The sequence below is a fragment of the Micropterus dolomieu genome, linkage group LG05 (assembly GCF_021292245.1).
Source record: "Micropterus dolomieu isolate WLL.071019.BEF.003 ecotype Adirondacks linkage group LG05, ASM2129224v1, whole genome shotgun sequence".
NCBI lineage: Eukaryota > Metazoa > Chordata > Actinopteri > Centrarchiformes > Centrarchidae > Micropterus > Micropterus dolomieu.
Window position 1 is genome coordinate 24,844,567 of NC_060154.1, and position 20,016 is coordinate 24,864,582.

General features: G+C 40.3%; 2 protein-coding genes across 3 annotated transcripts; both read left to right on the forward strand.

The window, feature by feature from the left end:
• The first annotated feature begins 2,472 nt into the window (after positions 1–2,472).
• LOC123971304 (laminin subunit alpha-3-like) lies at positions 2,473–4,877 on the forward strand. The gene is made up of 8 exons (XM_046050022.1): positions 2,473–2,559; positions 2,780–2,892; positions 2,981–3,064; positions 3,254–3,357; positions 3,894–3,938; positions 4,059–4,210; positions 4,374–4,484; positions 4,737–4,877. Exons 1-8 carry the CDS (start codon positions 2,473–2,475, stop codon positions 4,875–4,877), a joined length of 837 nt encoding a protein of 278 aa, XP_045905978.1.
• A 241-nt stretch (positions 4,878–5,118) lies between these two features.
• On the forward strand, positions 5,119–19,538 carry LOC123971349 (laminin subunit alpha-3-like). Of its 2 annotated transcripts, none has more exons than XM_046050104.1 (29): positions 5,119–5,261; positions 6,649–6,827; positions 6,916–7,038; positions 7,122–7,264; positions 7,362–7,509; positions 7,610–7,709; positions 7,817–7,918; positions 8,012–8,182; positions 8,337–8,488; positions 10,446–10,652; positions 10,745–10,896; positions 11,027–11,189; positions 11,432–11,559; positions 11,646–11,796; positions 11,971–12,075; positions 12,195–12,328; positions 12,412–12,529; positions 13,042–13,176; positions 13,262–13,404; positions 13,493–13,615; positions 13,715–13,859; positions 13,959–14,077; positions 15,691–15,871; positions 17,143–17,292; positions 17,387–17,546; positions 17,656–17,783; positions 17,892–17,979; positions 18,083–18,196; positions 18,420–19,538. In XM_046050104.1, exons 1-29 carry the CDS (start codon positions 5,162–5,164, stop codon positions 18,563–18,565), a joined length of 4,008 nt encoding a protein of 1,335 aa, XP_045906060.1. In that variant the 5' UTR covers positions 5,119–5,161; the 3' UTR covers positions 18,566–19,538. The 2 variants fall into 2 exon arrangements, with proteins under 2 accessions (XP_045906060.1, XP_045906061.1); XM_046050105.1 differs by having other exon boundaries at positions 18,136–18,196.
• The last annotated feature ends 478 nt before the right edge of the window (positions 19,539–20,016 follow it).

Consider the following 20,016-nt stretch of genomic DNA (forward strand, 5'->3'; position numbering starts at 1 on the left):
TTTTCTTTTTAGTTGGGGTTCCAGTTGGGGTGAAAGCGGCTACATGCGAATGGTCCGAGATGGCAGAAACACTTGTGGCATCGCGAGTTATGCCTTGTACCCTATTCTATGATGATAATAAGATGCCTCAGTCGAGTGTTAATGATAAACTCTTCCGCTGGACTGTCAGTGGGTCTCAGAAAACAACATCAGTCATTGCTGATGTAGCCTGTATCACCTCTACAGCTCTCCTGTCCTATTATCTGAACCTTCCGCTGAACCTTACTGACTCTTTTCAGCCTTTTACAGTAAACACATTACTTCTCTCATGGACGTAGTATACATACTACAAGTTTTATTGGTGTAACTCAAAAAATATGAAAAACCGCAATTTAAGTCATTCAAGTGAGACTACGTAACTTTGGACAGAAGTAATAACACAATCCTTCACTTACAAATAAAAAGTTGCATTTGTAAGTAATAAAATACACTACTGTATTTTATATACTACTTCACAACCTTTCTTGGTGGCTAATTTTGACTAATGTTAGCAAAATGTATGACCGCTCCCCACTTGCTACATTAGCTTAGCATTTTAGCTAAATGCTAAACAGTTCAGCATTAAGCATTATCCCATAAAGGTCAGGGCACACCAGCATTAAAGCAAAATAATTAAGTGGTGAAATCAATTATTTTAATGGAATCTTTAGTGGTTTTGCTCATGAGGACACTGTGAATGTGCACTCATATTTCCCTCTTCAATAAAACTATTTATTGACTGAAATGATGAACAGCCCTGGGAAGTGGGGAGAAAATGGTACAGAGAAAATAGAAAGAAGCTCCTATAGCTATTGTGACTGACTAGCACTAGTCTGTTCCTGGCTGTTGAGGGTGTTAGCAGTTAGCTCGCCGGCTACAGACGTACATCAGCTAGCCCTGCACCAAGCTTCAAGAAGCAAATACTTCACAAAGACTTGTGGATTCATTTTGCTGTGCCACTTTCTGGCGTGACCAGGCCTTAACTGTTACTTGCAGCTGCAGTGGCTGTTGTGCCATAGTCTTGCTACAATAAATAAGTTATAATTATTCATTGCCATTGATTTTGTAGACTATACCAAGAGAAAAGTAAATCCCCTGCTTGTGAATTTCACAGTTTGTTACAGCAACACTTTTTGTACTGACCAGAAATTACATATTGAGAGGGGGGGATAAAAGGGTGGTGGGGGTGTGGGTGGGGGACATGCATTATAATTTAAATCTGAGCCTGGTGGCCTCAACTTGTGTCTTTTTTAGACAGAATAAATAAAATGGTGCTTTGTATTTTCAATGCTAATAAATGTTTCAGTTATTTTCTACCATTATAAGCAATATTTTATCAGTTACTTACTGGATCAACTGAAATGTTTTAACCTCTTGACTGTGTAATAAAGTGCTAATCATTTTCTTTCAAGTGTATTTGTCACTTGCTCTGCACATTGCATTGTTCAACCAAGCATAGTTCACATACATGCTGCACCACTTCCCAAAGACCTTAATACCTGCACATGCCACCACACCTCATTGAACTTTGAGCCTAAGTGTGCTCTAGCTGTCACTCATCCACACTTACCGTTTCCTTCTTCATGTGTCTCACATAAAAAGCTCAAAGGTTCGCCTGTTCCAGGGTTTACCTGGCAGGAGGAGGAGGCACTCTCTGAGAGAGAGAGAGAGAGAGAGAGAGAGAGAGAGAGAGAGAGAGGGGATATTTCACTGCTAAACTCACATGGCTTTCTGAGCAACTTATAATGCAGCATAATATATGTTTGCTTTGCAGTGTTGTTTGGTCGTTTTTGCTTTGCTTTGATCCGGTCTGTCCCTCTGCTGAGACACATTCAAAGTATAGGCATGACAGACAGATCCATGAGAAGGCACACAGCACAAAAAGGTTCTGTGATCCCTCCTTCAGCAACCAGACAGCAGGTGCTATCACTCAGGTAATGCAGCTCTTTGTTGGGTTTCCTGTTGCACATTACAGTTTTTACACATTTGTTTTACACTTTTTTTGCTGTGGTGTTGAACAAGGTCAAGGAATCAGCGTTACACTTGAAAGCGTTCTAACCCCTTTCAGAAGGTTTATTTCATTCTGACATGTGAGCATGTAAAGCTTTAGAGAACATCACTATCACTATCAGACATGCATGTCATTATGTCTCAGGAATAAATCATATTTTTATGGTATCCCAAGCTCAATGCCAGATACTCAACTCTTCATCAGGGTACAAGTTGTTCTTGTAAATGTCCTTTTCTAACACCCTCTCTTCAGGACTTTTCTCTCTACATGTCACACCCTGATTTACAACTCCGACCAGTGGAGACAATTTATTTTCTTAGTGACAAATGCATCTGATATGCATGCAACTAATAAAAATAAGTTCACATGCTCTTGCAGTTAATCACTTTTCAGCGTGATTACTTAGTGATAACAGGTTTCTCCAAAGTAGCTCAGTGGTGTTGATGTCCCACAGTCCACTGCTCAGCTCTCTGTGTCTGGACAGAAGTGCAGCTCTGGCTTCTACAGAGTACAGGCTGGGCCACACCGGGGTCAGTGTGTGCCATGTAGCTGCAATGGACTCTCCAATGAGTGTGATGTGCATACAGGGAACTGTGTGGTTGGTGTACACACACACACACACACACACACACACACACACACACACTGGCATTTGTTCAATTGTTGATTCGCATCATAAAGGTTGGGGCATTTTGGGGCCAACTATACGCGAAACACGTTCATGTTGTGTTTCATCTAACTGACCTCCAGAACTGTCAGTTCAACACCACCGGGTACCACTGTGAATGGTGTGAAGAGGGTTACTATGGAAACGCAGCCCACAGGACCTGCCGTGCCTGTCCATGCCCGTTTCCATACAACAAGTCAGTCACTTTTTATTACCCATCTCCACCAAGCTCCACTGATTGTTGCTCTGCATCAGAATGAAGATCTCATTCCTTCTCTCTGTAGTTTTGCTCTGGCCTGTCTGGACATTGGCGCAGTGGTGGTAGAATGCTTGTGTAAACACGGTTACAGTGGAGCCAGATGTGAGAGGTGCGTCTGTTGTTCAAGAAGCATTGTTTATATTGCAAGATTATTGTCAGTGCACCAAAATTTTGCATCCTAATATGAATTGCCCACTGCTACAAGTCACACAAATTTTAGCACATAAAATAGGTCTGATAAAAAAAAAATAGGGAAGCTCAAAAGCAAACATTCATTCTTGTTGCTACTATCTTTAAGATGTGCATTTGGTTTCTACGGCAATCCAATGGCGCATGGAGGCAGCTGCAAGCCCTGCAACTGTAAGGACGGCACCTTGAACATTTGTGACTCTCTAACTGGAGGTAGATATACATTTTCACACAACTACAGACAACTAAAAGTTTAACAGAAATGGATTTCAATTAAACAGAAAGTCATAATCAGTTTTCCTAATATACTGAATGTGTTTATAACTAATTGAGAGTCATTCCTTACAATAATTTCTTACAGTAATTATGTTTTGATGGATTACATGATTAAATATGGGATTGGAAGATATTGGATTGGAGATTGGAAATTGGAGGACTCACAATCAAAGTTGCGGAGGCCGAGATATCCTGACTTTTGGTCCCTAGTATGGTCAAGTTCCAGAAACATCTACATTTCCTATAATGCAGCAAATTGCATCTTTCGGTCGGACACATATGTACTATATACCCACATTAACTCCATGCTCGAGTTTGTAATGCAGGCTCTCTGGTATAAACTCTCTCAGCCCGAGCTGACAGAACTACAGAAGACATCATATATCTGTTATGACAGGCTGAGTAGAACTTCTCCTGGCTAGTAAACCAACCTCAATGTGATGAGATCCACTAATAATATTTCCTTTTAACAGAGTGCATCACATCTGCTGACAGCAGTTGTGGTGATCACTGCCATGGTGAGTTTATGTTGAAAATTCCTGTTACGTTTTGACACCAAGAGGTGCCTAAAAAAACACAGTCTGTCAAGTGAACTGAACATATTTTGTGTTTTATCCTCTGCTTGTTTTCACTGACAGAATGTGACAGCTGCTCTGTCGCCTTACCAGTGGACTTGGAAAGGATGGACGATGCTCTGGCTTTGCTGAAGCAGCAGCTGCAGAATGTCACTAATGGCCCCAGTTCACCCTCTGGGCTGAACCACCTGGGGGCTAACATCTCTGAAACCAAGGTGCAGTTAATGCAAGTTTCAGGTGTCTGCGTGTGTAGTTATGAACTGTCCTTTAAACATTTTCTAGAGTTTGCCAAAATAAAAACATCCCTGAACTTCTGTTATATTCATATCACACAACAATTTTTCTCCATGTTCAGAGTACACATCCCCTGTTTTGCAGATTCTGGTTGGCAGGTACAACACTGCTGTGAGATGCCTGGATCCAAAGGTTGAACAGCTGGAAGCAGATGTGGATGATGTCGGAGATGACTGGAGTCATCTGACTGATGAGGTACCCGGAGTGAATTTCCCTCAGTTAATCAAACTGAATCTCCATCAGGAGTTTAGGAGGATAATTACAACTTCATGAAATTGTAAAAGTGAATTATTGTTTGAATACTGCAGGAGATATTATTATAATCTGATTACATCACATAAGTCAGAAAACAACAAACCATAAAACAATGTCATCTGAAACCTGCTGCTGAGCTTTACGGGCTCTCTTTTTAGTGCAGAGTATAAATAATTAGTATCACCTTTCCAGACACTTGAAACTGTATCAGATCTGGGGATGGTCTTGCAGAGTGTGAATGGAACAAATTTAAAGGCAGAGGAGCTTTTCTCTGAAGCTGAAGCTCTCCCCACAGCAATACAAGGTAAATCAGTATGTGTTTTAAAACCTTAAGGAAAGCTGTCTCAAATAACAGTCTCACATTAACAGAAGACAGAAAATATATTGTTAAGCATAAGCAAGTATCCTTTACTTTATAAATCTCTGACTGGGCCGAGACCAGCAGATCAGTCCAAGACTTTGTGGGACTGAATGATTGAAGTCAAAGTGAGCATTAGCGACAGGTGTGTCATTAACAGCAGTGTCTCTGTTATTGTGGTTTGTCAGATTTGATAAAGCAACTAACTGAGGTGAAACCTGGAGCGTCAGTTACTCTCTCTGAAAACAACAAAGCCAGGATGATGGAGGAGGGTCAGCGCATCATGCAGGAAATAAGAGAAAGAAGCTGCTTTGTTCAGAGAGGCAAAGCCGGGAGAGAGCGGGAGGAGGCACAGAGATGTGAGATTTTTTTCATCTACTTGTTGGGGAATTTCTGGCATAGAGCTTGTGTTCTGTTTCTGGATTGACTGGTGCAGAGGTTAGTTCCACTCCCTTTGTGAAGTAGGAGGCACTTCACAGAGGACAGGCCACTTTCACAACTCTCCAATCTTTGATACTGCAACCACTAACAAACACAGATGGTTTGTTTATCACATATCTGCTGGGTTTGATTAACAACAAAATGGCACTTTGGCACTTTAATTCAGGAAAATAAACTTTCTCCTAGATCTAGATAGTCTGACATTTTGGGAAATATGTATGTTCACTGTCTTTTGAGAGTTAGATGAGAAGATCAACACCACTCTCATGTCTGTACTATGAAAGTGGAGCCAGGAGGTGGTTATCTTAGCTCAGCACAAAGACAAGGAAAAGGGGAAAACAGTCTGGCTCCGTCCAAAGCCAACAAAATCTAACAGCACCTCCCACAGCTCACTGATAAACTTATCATGTCTCGTTTGTTTTATCATAACAGTGCAAAAACAACATGTTGCTCTGTTACGGGGCATAGACTACTTCTTGGCCGGTGACTACCTGAAGTCTTGACATCACCGTGAGGTTGCCAGGTATCTGTGACTTCGGGAAGAGAACAAGCACGACATATATATTCGGACAGAGCCGGTGTTCTGTCAATTTATGCTACCTATCAAGATGTGCTACTTAGTGGTTCTGCGCATGCCTATGACCCACAAGCATGGTCTGTTTCCACGCCCCGAAATCTGTGCAACAAAAATAAATCATTATTAGTCTATCAGAATGCGCTACACCTGATATCTTAAATAAAGATGGCATAATATTGTATTTCAACATGCTCCCCATCTCCTTACAGTACACATGGAGTGAGTAGTGGTGCAATATAAAATGATCCTGTAGTGGGAGCATTATTTGATAGGGGATATTAGTCAGAATTAATGAGAATACGCTACCCCTGAAATGATGTTAGGCTATAACCAAAAAACAGAAGAAGTCATAATACTGTGAGAGTTATAACTTTATGGGATTGGAAGAGGGAACATATAAGGTAGCATTTTTCGATAGGGCAGCATATATCGTTAGAACACTGGGCTAGCTATTACCAGTCTTTACGCTAAGCTAAGCTAAGCTAAATGGCAGCTAGCTGTAGCCTCATATTGATGGAACAGAGTGGTGTTGATTCTGTCATCTAACTTTTGGCAAGGAAATGCAAATGCATAACAATTAAACCAATGAATAAAAGGGCCACAAATATTCAAAAAATGTTGTTTTACTGTTTTATGCAGCTCTGGTTGTTGAGGAGCCTAAAATAAACATCAATGTAACAATGTAGATTGCGTCAACATGAAAAATCCAATGTCTGCATTCTCCACAGTGTTGGACATTATCAGGAACAACATGACAGTTGCTGTGAAAACCAGCCAAGCTGTATTAAATCAGCCTGCAGACTCTTCTCTGATGGAAGTGGCTGATCTGCTGTCAGACGCAGAGGACAGAGTTAACAGAACACTGGGCCTACACCTGAACAGTCGTACTATGCTACAGCATCTGGAGGTGACATGAAACACAGCTGGCATTAGTCACATCATACATTGTAGTGTCACACAGATGTTTTCACCTATCTTCGTTTATCATTTGCCAGCACCTTCACACTCAGCTGGCAAGCGAACAAAGTACGCTCCTACCTGTGACTAAAAATGAAATGACTAAAGATCTGCTAAAGAATATTACCGACATCTTTTTGATGCTTGAGGAAATTAAAAAAGTAAGCAGGCATCTTTTACCACCGGGATTCCACAAGACAAGTTTTGGAGCCTGCAAACTGAGTTTATTGTGTGTAAATTGCAGGAATTTGAGATTTGTGCAGCTCAGCTGGATGGTGCCAAGCTGGAGCTCTATAGCATCTTCCAAATTATGGCAAGGGTGGATATTGTAACTAATGCTGAGGAGCATGCAGAGGAGCTTGACAGAGTGGCAGCAGAATTTCAACAGTGAGTGTGAAGCAGAGGAAAGAGAAGGGATCCACATAATTTAGATTAACACTGAAGACAACTGTGCATTAATACACCATGCTGGATTTAATTGCAGATTGCTTCATGATGCTACTAACAGCACTGACCTGCTCAGTGTCCTGGGTGTCCAGGGTGTAGGAACTTACAACAGCATCATAAATGCCATAGAAAAGGCAGACATGGCAGCAAATCAGTCCAGAGTAGCTGCTGATCGAGCCTTAAAGGTAACTCGGGTGCTATTAGTAATGTTTGATGAAAACATGAATGTGTAGTAAAGGTAAGGCTTATCAATAATATGAATATGCTTCTGTTACTATTAATTAGGATGTGGAAGAGGGAGGCCTGGTCAACAGGGCTGAAGGAATCAAAGATAATTCAACTTGTTCACGGATAGAAGCCAATGAGACTCAGAGTGATCTTAAAAGTGCGTAAACAACATCATTTGTAACAAGCCAGATACATTTGATTCATTTTGAATGCACAAAAGTGAAAAGCCTTACAATTTCTTTTGAACGGTCATGTCACATACAGTGAATGTCCTCAAAGATCGTGTGAATAAGCAAAAGGATAAAGGAGAATCACTGAGAATGAGCATCTCAATCGTCAGCGATGACATCAAAAAGATCAAAAGAGGTCGGTGGATTGCTTGACATTTGTTTCAGAGGAAACATATAATTATGCACTGTACCTGCGTCACAGTAGATCATAACAGCTTTTTAATTTCAGATGACACAGAAGTCCTGATAGAGTCTGCAAAAACCGCTGCCTCTTCATCAAACTCCACAGTCAGTAACATAACAGAGAGACTGAGAAATATCAGCCAGGATGTGGAGAGAATAGATTTAACCAATGTCAGTTTGGATATAGACAATATGTTGACTGATGCAGACCAGACATGTGAGTATTTAATGGTAGAAAACAGCCACCTTCTTCTAGTATTACACTTTTGTTCCTATTTTTAGACTATTTAAATTAATAGAACATCATCTTGCAGCTGGAATATAACCATTTTATAGTTTGATGTGTTATGTTTTTTTCTGTATCTGTTCAGTGAAGAACTTGAACAAATCCCTCCCTGTGTGGAAAGACAAAATCACTGAAGTTGAGGCTCTCAGTGTGAAGGCGCTTACTAGTGCCAACATGACAGAAAGCATCAGGAGAATCAAGGATGTGATAGTGGACACAAGAAACTTTGTTAATAGGGTAAAGTATCCTGCCTGCCAGCTTTGATTTAAAGCTGCTATAATCAATATTTCTATACAAAAGATCAAATTACTACTCGCAAAATGGGCCGGTCTTAGTGATGAACCAACAGAGAATTATAATAATAATAATAATTATAATTAGTCAGTTAGCTGACGCTTTTATCCAAATCGACTTACTAGGCCACACGCCTCTGGGGCAACTAGGGGTTAAGTGTTTTGACCAGGGACACAGTGGTGGATGTCTCACAGTGTGAATTGAACCCACATCTCTTACACCAAAGGCATGTGTGTTTATCCACTGTTCCATCACCAACCCACAATTATCACCTGACTCTGCTTTTTCCCTCAGCTCTACCGAGCTTATTGTGTTTTAGTTCACACTCACCATTCTGGGTGAGGAGGTGTAGTTTTCAGTCACAGCAGGCAGCTGTTTTCAACAAAAACGTTACCTTCCCTGCTACTAATGGCAAACTTAGCATCTAGAGGCTGAATATAACTTGTATTCCTCATGTAACACTGAAACACGACTCCAAATGAATATGTGTCTGCTGGATGTGTAAATAGGCAACTGTTTGCTAACAAGTTTGCTTTTTCAACTAAAAGATAATATTTCAGTATGTTATTGCAGGTTTAACTTATCCTTTAACATTGACAATAACATAAGGTGACCATATTTTCAAATCCCCAAACCAGAACCGTTAAGTGCACCTCATGTTCATGCACATTTACATGTTTTCATCAGGTTGGGGGACAATTATTTCAGCGCTTAGTACACCATTACAGAGCACACTGTTCAACAACATGGGCACCATGAACGCAGCATTGCCAGGTCCTTTACAAAGGAAGGAGTAAGCCTTCTTCTAAACTAACCTTTAGCATACTGACATTCTGTCAGAATGAGCTGCAAGCAACGCTTGCCTATGACTCGTAGGCTAGCATCAGGTTTGAGAACAACACATTGATTGACTGTTTGATTGATTGACTCCCTAGCGCCCCCATTAAAAGCAGCCCCCAGGCCATGTTTAAGAGAAATGTACAAAATTTCTCAATTATCATGTCCCGAAGTACAAAAAAGCCTCTTGGAGTAATTCCCGACACCCAACAGGAAGTCAGCCATTTTGGATTTAATGGTCATTTTTAGCGATTTACACAATCAGAACTTTAACAAACTCCTCCTAGAGAATTAGTCCAATCGGCTTGAAATTTCTGCTGTGCAATCTAAAAGCATTGACGATGAAAAATTGTGCTATCTGTGAGTTTCCGTTGATGGGTGTATCCGTAGCATGCCGTCGAAAATTGATGATTCACCATCAAACATTTCTCATGTTTGATAAGGGTCACACCCAGAATACATCTACAGGCCATATTCACTCATGCTCATAACGCCACCTACTGGCACCAGGAGGTGACCCTTCAGTGAAGCAGCCCCGCACCCTGTTTGACCTAGATGCAAGGAACTTTTGTTGCACATGTATCATCCCAAGACACACAAAAAAGCCTTGGTCATTTATAGTCTCCATACTTCAAGAACTCCTGCAGAATTAATCTGAACGATTTAAAAATTCTCTCATTCATTAATGATGAAAAGTTAAGCAAACTGTGATTTTTGGTTGAAAGGCTTTTCCGTGGTGTCAAATATTGATGATACACCATGAAACAGTAAATTGTTACTTCAGTGTACATGCTCAGATCAGTTCCAAACTTTACATATTTGATAAGAGTCCCACCCTAAATACATCTGCATGTCAATAAAACCAACCCAAAATGCACGAGAATTTTAGTGTTTTACAGATATCAGGACTTGGGATACCCAGCTTGAAACAGGGACAAACTAGTTTGTTCAACTTCTCTTGTCACCGTACAATCGCACTAACTGCAATCACTGTTAGTTTGTTAGCTTGCTAAAACCAAGTTAAATACACCAGTCATCTCTACCCTGACTGATTTTCTCACAGCTCTCAGTTGTCACCACTTTCAACGGAAAGGGTCACGTGGAGCTTCATCCTCCGAGAAACCTTGAAGACATAAAAGCATTTACAGCTGTTGATTTGCTTCTCAACCGCCATCAAAACAATCCCTCCGAGGTTGACTACAGACGTATGCGACGTCAGGACAAACACAGAGATGCCAGCTTCTTTGTTTTGTACCTGGGCAACAGGGAGGTGAGTGTGCCTTCCTAAGATACAGATTGTATGATAGTGATTTTGAATGCCAAAATTATTTCTATTCTTTTGCAATACTCTTTCCTTTTCAGGCTTCTGGAGACTACATTGGGATGGCTATCAGGAGAAATGTGTTGGTTTGTGTTTACAAGTTGGGTGGAGTTGTCCATGAGGTGGAAACCAGCCAAATAACAACAACCACCAATGTGAACTCCTCAGACTTTGACAGGGTTATCTTCCACAGGTGATCCATACAGAAGTTTGGAAAATTAACATGAATTTTCTACCTAAAAGTTTCTACATGGAAAATACCGGACATTCCTCCTCCAATAAGTGTAACTAACAGATTATCTGTGTGTCTACAATTCCTCCAGAGTTTACCAAGATGCTGAAGTTAACATCACACAGAACTTCAAATCACAGAAGCCCATCAGGGTCTCTCCTAAACGTAACCTTCCAAACACAATGTCCGGCATCCTCGAACTGGATCCAAACAATGTTGTTTTCTACGTGGGTGGCTATCCTCAGGACTTTACGGTAACCAGTCACTGCTATTATTTTATATGCCTGTGTGTATATGATTTTCACATTGGTAGAAACAGAAAAAAAATCTTTCAGTGAAGGCTTTAGTTTATTTCAATTGGAACCCAGTGTGAATTGAAAAGTCTCAGGTACAACACAACATCCAAAAGCCCAAGCCCTCACCCAGTAAACAAGCCTATCTCTTCCTTGATTTAGATGCTTTGTATTTTCAGTCCCTCTTCTTTTGATTCTTGTAGCCTCCAGTGGAGCTGCATTACCCCAAGTTCAGAGGAGGAATGAAACTCTCCTACCTCAATGACAATCCTCTTTGTCTGTACAACTACAAGCGTGCAGTCAATATGGATGCAAAGCAGCCACCTGTGATGTAAGCATTTCAAAAAGTTACACCGTCTGTTGTTACAATGACTGCTAGTGGTCAAATAATGATTAAATTATTCTTTATATTTTCAGGATTCCTCAGTCAGAGGTGTCTGATTATTATGATGGAACAGGTTACCGAATGGCGTTCATAAAGGAGCCGGACAAGATAAAAAGAAGACTGTTTAAATTTCACACAAACATTCGAGAGACAAACGCCTTGCTGTTCTACATTGGAAATGATGTATGATGTTTCTAATTGAGTTGAACAGATTTGTAGAAGCACCAGTCAACACTTACTGACAACTTTATGCTCCACAAATAGAAAATTAAATACAAAAAGAGTGGAAGAACACTGCACTGGCTACATATGTCTCTGGTACTAAACATGATAGATTTTGTGTTTTATCTGTTACAGGAGTCTTTTTTCTGTGTGTTCATGGAGAGAGGCTTCCTGGTGCTTCAAGGACAGCAAGCAGATCAAGAGCTCAGAGTTCAGAGTGCCGAAAAAGTGTCTCTATCCGTAAGCTCATTTAAAAAGAGTAACTTTACAAAATGAACATCAAGCAGTGCAACATGTCTGAATTCATGTTTCTGTTCCATTTTTAAACTGTTTTACTACAATTATGTGTCCTGTCTCAGGACAAACACTTTGCAATCACTATTGCAGATGCCTTTATTGTGCACTATGGATCAAAGCAGATCTCCACAGATCACAATCAAACAAACTACATGAGTTATTACATCGGGGGTGTACCAGCACTGCTCCGACAGAGGTAACAAAACAGAACAACATTTACAGCTTTAGCTCAATAGCCTTTTGTACTGTCTTCTGTCAATGTATGCCTTTGAATATCAGACACAACATCACAGCTCCACCATTGAGAGGATGTGTGGATCACCTCACAGCAGACGCTGAGATCGTTACATACAACAGGACAATTGGTGTCAGCGAAGGATGTCCAGTCTCACTACTGGTAAACTGCTAAAAGTAGATAACCAGGATACACGGTTTGCTAAGTTTCGTGCATATGACATGAACACTGCCCTGAAATATCCATCACAGGATCATCAATTTTTAAGTAACTTAACAACAAGGGTTGTTTTTAAATGTGCCATATAAATAAATTTGAACTTGAGTTTGAATAGATCCATTGAAATGTTTTTATGTGGCATGCCAAGTAGAGGAGAATCACAAAGTCAGCAAAATGACTGTTAAATGAGTTACAAAGCAATCTCCTTCAAAGGTTTTCTAACATTTGCCACCAGAAGCTACTGGTCATACCAGATCAAGTAAAGCTGTAGCAATAAAGCCCTTGAGTGTAACAATTTGAGCAAAGTCATGTTTTATTACTTATGAATTCAACTTTTCATTTGCAAAGGGAAGAATGTGTATTTTTTTATGTCAAAGGTTTTGCGTTAAAGTAAGTAATTAAGATAATGGACTTTAGACATAGGAATCTAATGAGTGTGTTTCTGGCTCGTTTAGGGCGTTCGTGCAGCTACGTTGTACTCAGCTCTGTCTGTTGATTCCCTGTCTGTCGGGGGTGAACAGCTGCTCAAAGTGTCTCTGGGCTTCAGTAGCACAGACAGACATGGTACTCTTCTTGGGAGCAGCTCTCAGGTAAACCCTGTATGCCTCACATCCAGTTTTAAAACAGAATCAAAAGCTAAAGATTACTTTATTAGTATTATTTTATCTTCTGCAGGACTCCACCTCTGTTCATGACTTCCAGCTGTCCCTGGCTGATGGCTATGCAGTATTTATTAGTGGTAATGATACCTTGAGGTCAGATAAAAGGTATAGTGATGGAAGCTGGCACTACTTGTCTGCAGTTAAGATGCCAACAGGGTAATATGTGTCCTCTATTTGTTGACAAGTTTATCCTTATTGAAATTTAAAAACAGCACATTACTGAATCTGTTTTTTATTTTCTCAGGTTGGAGCTCAGCATTGATAATGTAAAAGTGATTCAGGGACCATCACCTCATATCAGGCCAGTGGATCAAAATGCGCAAGGAGGGAAATTCTCAGGCTGCATTGCTAACCTTTATACAAGCAGGTTTGGTAACATTTGACATTTGTTCATATTTTTTAATGCCACACCTCTTCTGATATAGATGACATAAATTTATGTTTATCAAATTCTAATCTGACACAGGATTGAGCAAGGCTTTATACCTGCTGATTTAAGCTCATATTCACTAACGGGAGATGTAGTCCTTGGCCAGTGTAGTCTCCATTCCCTACCACACTACAAGCTTTTACCAGCACCTGTGTTGAAAAGGCCCCAGAAACACACACCTGTGAGCACAACAAGCCATTATTTCTACAGCACCATAATAATTCTCCTTTTGCTTCGATAATTAGATAGTGATGCAGGCCATTTCTCTGCTGTTTGTCAGATTCAGGTTCCAGCAGGCAGCCAGTGTAGACAGTGGCGAGCACACCGTGGTGAATACCAGCTCTTTGAGGGGCACAGCTGGCTCAGTTACTCCATGCCACAACAGGACCTTAATTATAGGTAATGGTAGTTTTGTATTGAACAATAAAAATACCTTATTCTTTACTGAAGATGTGGGAATTTGACAGTGTTGTTGAGAAATGGTATGGTTTTGATTTGGTATCCCTTTTCATATGTCAAATAAAAACCTCCCCTTTTTAATTTATTCATTAAAGGTACACTGTGTAAGAATTAAGACTACTCTTCATCTGTCAAATTCAGACTCCAGAAAAAGGCCTGAGCTACAGTATACTAGGCTATTGCCTAGGGCTGTACGATTTGGAGAAAAATTCATAGTGATATTGCAATTTGCGATTGCGATATAATGGAACAAATAGTAACATGAGTCTACTTGCTTGATTATCAAGGAAAATGCACAAACAAAGTTAACAAGAGTAAGAAGAAGGTTTTTTTCATTCCAAAACAGCTTATCACAGAAAATTCTACTGGGATTGATGCATTGCGGTTTGTGGCGTGTGTGACTTGTGCATCCCTGATGCACCAGCAGCACCAACACAATCCATGCCACACTTTATGTAAACAAGATTACCGAACAATATTTCCAACAAAAACCTTAGTAAAACAGATGTAAGGCAGAACAAAGCCAGTGTGTTGCTCTCAGGAAGAGGCAGATAGAAGAAGTATTGGCACAATGGCATCCTGGCTCTGGCTAAATCTCCACTACAGAGGCTCTATCCACAACCTGGAGGAGGTAGTCTACTACTATAAATGAGTGTATTTGTAGAATATCATAACACTAAATACAAAATATTATGTCAATTTAATAGTACTCTGTCTGTATAATAATTTTTTAATTACTATATTCATTTTGATTTCATGTAATATAAAGCCTATACTATTTCACCACCATCAATTCAGTTACAGCGGTTTCATTTCTGTGAGTTATTTTTAGTCATTAAATGTTTAAATGTGCACCTTCCTTATCTTCTCCCTATTGTCTTCTTTCTTACCTCTTCAGCTGCTTACGACGCATCTCGCATCTCATGAGGCTCCGGTGGCCTGTCCGACTATGTTATAAACAATTAGGGGCAGGGGGTTTCCGTAGGGATTTGCCTTTAATGTTACTTGCACACTGCTAATAATAATAGATTAATAATAATAGATAATTTTTCTGGTTCGCACATATCTGTTTTTAGGGGCATATGTGAGAGCCCGGTGTGGGTGGAGATAATGAGCAGACTGCAGTGCACAAAGAGACCAGAGTGTCATGCACAGCACACTTTTTTTGTTTAGTAAATTGCACCCTTTTTGCGGTTATGTAATTGCACAGGATGACATCACGATTGCAATTGCAATTAGATTAATTGTGCAGTCCTACTATCTCCTCTTGAGATACAAAGTGGTATTACAACACAGGACAGGCCAGTGCTAGCTGGTTAGCATGCTAACTTACATATCCCTGCAACACAATAAATAGACGTCCTTGACTTCACGTCAGATCTGATACTTTTCTATTCACATTGATCTGTTGATCATGTTAGTTAATTTTTTATTAAATTCTGCCCAAATCTTACATTGTAGCTTTAATTCAGTTGTCCAACCATCCAGCTTTTCATCTGTTCATTAATTCATAAGAACAGTAACTTCACTGTTGCACTCCTCTTGTGTCCCAGGCCTCACTTTTCTCTTGACATCAAGACCAAGTCATCCAAAGGGCTGATCCTCCATGTAGCGGGGAGAGGAGGTGTCCCCCTGCTGGCTCTGTACATGGCCAATGGCAAGATCAAGATGTCTCTTGGGCAAAACAGAATCATCCAGCACAAGCAGAAGAGCAACGACGGGAACTGGCACAGAGTACGTGACCATTCCCTAAGCCCCGTCCTCATAGTTACTGTCGCTAAACCTGTCAGGCTTTCAGTTCTTGCACAGCACATGTGCAGTTCACAGTGATAACAGTGGCAGATTTATCACTAAATTTTTTTTTATTACACACAAGACCAAACAAAAATAACCTTGTATTTTGACGACTGTGGATTTTGTCTGCAGATATGTGTCTCTCACATAATTTATCAGCTGCAGCTAGCTAAGATAAGTAAATGCTAGTGCTGAAGGTCTGTGAAGTCAGTGAGTTTTAAATTTTTGAATGATTTGCTTTGAAACAAAAGTCTCACCCATTAGGGCAATATGGCTATTTTTTGTTAGCTGTTTGGAGACATTCAGGGCTGCATGGTTTGACTGGACTAGGGCTATCTTAGTAAAGCCACACATCCTCCAGAGCTGCTTTGCTATTTTTTCACATGTACTGTTAGATGGGGCAGGGCAACTTCAGGAAAACTGTCAAGGTTCGTAGACAAAACAATTGTTTTGCCTATGGTATTTTACACTGCATAAATTTGCCTACCAGTCAACCATGGAAAAACACTGCATTGCTGTCATACTCCTGTGCTCTAAGATGCTGTTAAATGTTAAAAATGTTGGATTACTATTTCATTGGCTATTCTGGATCTTTGGGGTAATGCATACAATCAGTGGACACTTTATTAGGTACACCTTGCTAGCACTGGATTGGACCCAAGGCAAAAGGTTGCCTTCAGAACTGCCTTAATTCTTCGTGGCATACTTTCAACAACGTGTTGGAAACATTCCTCAGAGACTTCAGTGCACATTGACATAATAGTATCACAAAGTTGCTGCAGATTTATCAGCTGCACATCCATGATACGAATCTCCCGTTCCACCACATCCCAAAGGTGTTCTATTGGATTGAGAACTGGTGACTGTGGAGGCCATTGGAGTACAGTGAAGTCATTGTCATGTTCAAGAAACCAGTTTGAGATGATTTAAGCTTTGGGACATGGTGCATTATCCTGCTGGAAGTAGGACACTGCTACAACAAATGGAGAAATCCAAAGTTTGAAAGGTCTTTCTGCCTAGTTCTGATTACTAAACTGTGATAAGTTTTGTTATGTTATTTCCTTTCCATGCTCATAACACATACAGTTTTATTATTTCAGTGTCTTGTAGATCACAGTGATAGTAACCTAATATCTCTTTGTCTGAGGTCTTCGGGCAATTGACTTGTGTTGAGTCACTTTACATGTGTGACAGTTTGTTTGTATGTGCAGGTTGAGCTCAGTGTGGAGAAAAGCACTTTTCATCTGCTGGTTGATGGGATCCGTGTGACAGATGGATATCTGCCTAACAATGAGGGATCATCTTTAGACCTGCACAACCCTGTGTATCTGGGAGGTGATCCAATAAGCAAAACCACAAAAGTCGGTATCATACCTCAGTCATTGTTTGACTGCTTATTTAACTGCTATGTCACATATTGAAACTCTTCTTTTTTCTCTTCTTGTCCCCCCTCAGGGACACAATGTTCCCACGAACAGTGTTATTGGTTGTATAAGGGATTTCAAAATGAATGAGGAAGTAATTGGGGAACCAGAGGCAAGCCACAAAACTTTACCCTGCTTTGATGGGCTCACAGAGATCGGGGCATACTTTGGCGGCGGTCACATTGTCTTAGGTTTGACAAATTTTATAGATCCAGGTGCATTGTTTTATGTCCCTGCGTGTGAGCTCAAGTTACATCAAACACTGATTTTAAAATCTAATGAGGAATATTCCTGTTTTAGATAATTACTTCACTGTTGGTTCCCAGTTTGTGTTGGCTTTTGAGCTGCGTCCTCAACACCTGACAGGTCTACTCTTCCATGTTCGAAGTCATAAGACCAGCCTTAATGTGTTCTTAATGGAAAACAAGGTGAAACCTTTCACACAGAATGAATGATGCAATTAAAGCAATTTAAAAAAGAGCAATTAAAAATGCTTTAAATGACCAAAAACATTAAGTTTAATGACCTTTTACCAGGTGGGTGTCATTTTGAATGACGGCGCTGTCAGTGTTTCAGTGACTCCTCGTGAAAGCCTCTGTGATGGAAAATTTCACGTGGTCACAGGTATGACTTTTCATGCTGACAACATAACATACATTACATATATTACATATGTGAGATACATGAGTAGCTCCAAATTTGAGATGATCATGTTATTATCCTCCAGTGTACAAACAACATGAAATTGTAAAACTAGTGGTGGACTCCATGTCTAAACAGAAAGCTGCCCTCTTCACGTCCCCCTCGTACTCAACAACACTGGATACACTTTACATTGGAGGTAAATCCATCAAACACTTCACAGAATATCAGCTGTCATGGAATAACCCTGACCGGAATCAGGTCTTGTTTTCAAACCATTTTATTTAATGTGTCAGTAAAACGGCATTAAATAAAAGCAAAGACAGCTAAATATATTTAATAGATGAATAATTGAGAGATGTGTACACTTTGTGAGTGTGTGTGAGAATCTTATATTTCTGCTTTTCCTTTTCTCCATTCAGGAACAACAAAGCGAAGCAAAGTCCCCGTGTCCTCACCATTTGTGGGCTGCTTGCGCAATGTGAAGCTTAATGGAAGGCCTGTTGCATTTGAGACAGGATCCAGGGTGGTTGGCCCTGTGAGCATCAATAGATGCCCTGCAGTCTAAGGATGTGTAATTACTGGGTGACACACCAACTTCTTTAACCCCCACAGACCATTTGGCATCATTACAAAGACCTAAGCTTTGTGGAAACCCACAGAACTAAATTAGAATTTCTACCCCCCTTAGATACTGTTGCAACGCCTGGCAAGCAGTCCCTGATAACAGGGACAGATTTTTAATGACAGGCAAAGCAGTTCTTTTCAGTGTAGTGAATCATTCGAATCACTTCATTAAAAAGATCTGCTCACCAAATTGTTCAGTGCTTGACCTTTGCTGTGTAGGCCTACTAAATGAACTGAATCACAGTTCAGTTCAGCTTGTTAACTAGTGAACTGAGAACGGTCGTTGGTGAATGATAAGTCAGTGAGCTGAGAATGTAGTTGGATAAAAACACTGTTTGCAAACTGAAAGCTGAAAACAAAGTCCTACCCTATATGTTGGGGCAGGTATACTTTTGTATTATTTTATTTAATAAAATATTTGGTAGTCCTTCCTACTTCAAGACGTAAAAGACATGAGAGGGCGAGGGGCGGGCTTGAGAGGCTCAGCGACTGTCTATGAATCGAGGCTCATGTTCTCTGTGAATGTTCAGCGAATGATTCACTGAACATGCCCCGGTCCCCTGCAGTGAGAGGATCTGACACCGCCTCAGGCTCAGCCACCTGTTTTTCTTTCATATTGCAGGTTTCACTACGCATTGTTAACTACAAAAGATGGTTAGATTAAAAAAAGAGGTAACCTGATTTTGTGTGTCATTTTAAATGTATTACATTTAATGAGGCCAGATGAAGCAATTTAGTTTATGCACTCTATGATACCATCCCCAAATCAGAATCGCTTACTATCCCTTTAAATATTATAAGATTAAGATTATAATGTTATGTTAATGTGTGTGTCGTTGTCTCTTGTCTCTTTTCTGTGATGTTGCAAATGGAGCTGCTTTGATGCAAGAAAACAATTTAAACTGGATCTGACAATAAAGTATCATCATCATCATCATCAATATGCTGTTCTACTTTTGACCATGAGATGGAGTGCTTAACCTATTGTAATGTGTTCAGTTAGTCCCACTCTGCTCTCAGTGAAGTCCTCTCTGTATGTGGTAGCAGAGGTATCTCGTTTCTCGTGTGGCTAATGCTGCCTTCATGTTACAGCTTCATGTTCCTTCCTGTATATTACAGTCATATCTTCCTCATCTTTCCCTCATCAGAGTTCAATCAGCACCTCATCAAAAAGCAGCACACCATTTATGATGTGTGTTATCTCCACTTGCTCTGATGTCTTCACACAGTTCACACAAATGCCTAGCAGGTGAGTTGGACACTTAAGTAGGTGTGAGTCCATATGTGTTTGGGTTGTAATGTACCGACAACTTGTCCATCCCTCCTAATCTCTTCTTCTTCTGTGACCTTGACCAGGACCAAATGGGTGATGAATGAAACACATGTACAAGG

Bases quoted from the DNA above. Each gene is read 5' to 3' on its own strand.
- LOC123971304 (XM_046050022.1), top strand. From the start codon at position 2,473: ATGTCCCACAGTCCACTGCTCAGCTCTCTGTGTCTGGACAGAAGTGCA. The intron at 2,560-2,779 runs GTCAGTGTGTGC...ACTGACCTCCAG, and splicing joins ACAGGCTGGGCCACACCGGG to AACTGTCAGTTCAACACCAC. The intron at 4,485-4,736 runs GTACCCGGAGTG...TCACCTTTCCAG, and splicing joins GGAGTCATCTGACTGATGAG to ACACTTGAAACTGTATCAGA.
- LOC123971349 (XM_046050104.1), top strand. From the start codon at position 5,162: ATGATGGAGGAGGGTCAGCGCATCATGCAGGAAATAAGAGAAAGAAGC. The intron at 5,262-6,648 runs GTGAGATTTTTT...CATTCTCCACAG, and splicing joins GCGGGAGGAGGCACAGAGAT to TGTTGGACATTATCAGGAAC. The intron at 7,265-7,361 runs GTGAGTGTGAAG...ATTTAATTGCAG, and splicing joins GTGGCAGCAGAATTTCAACA to ATTGCTTCATGATGCTACTA.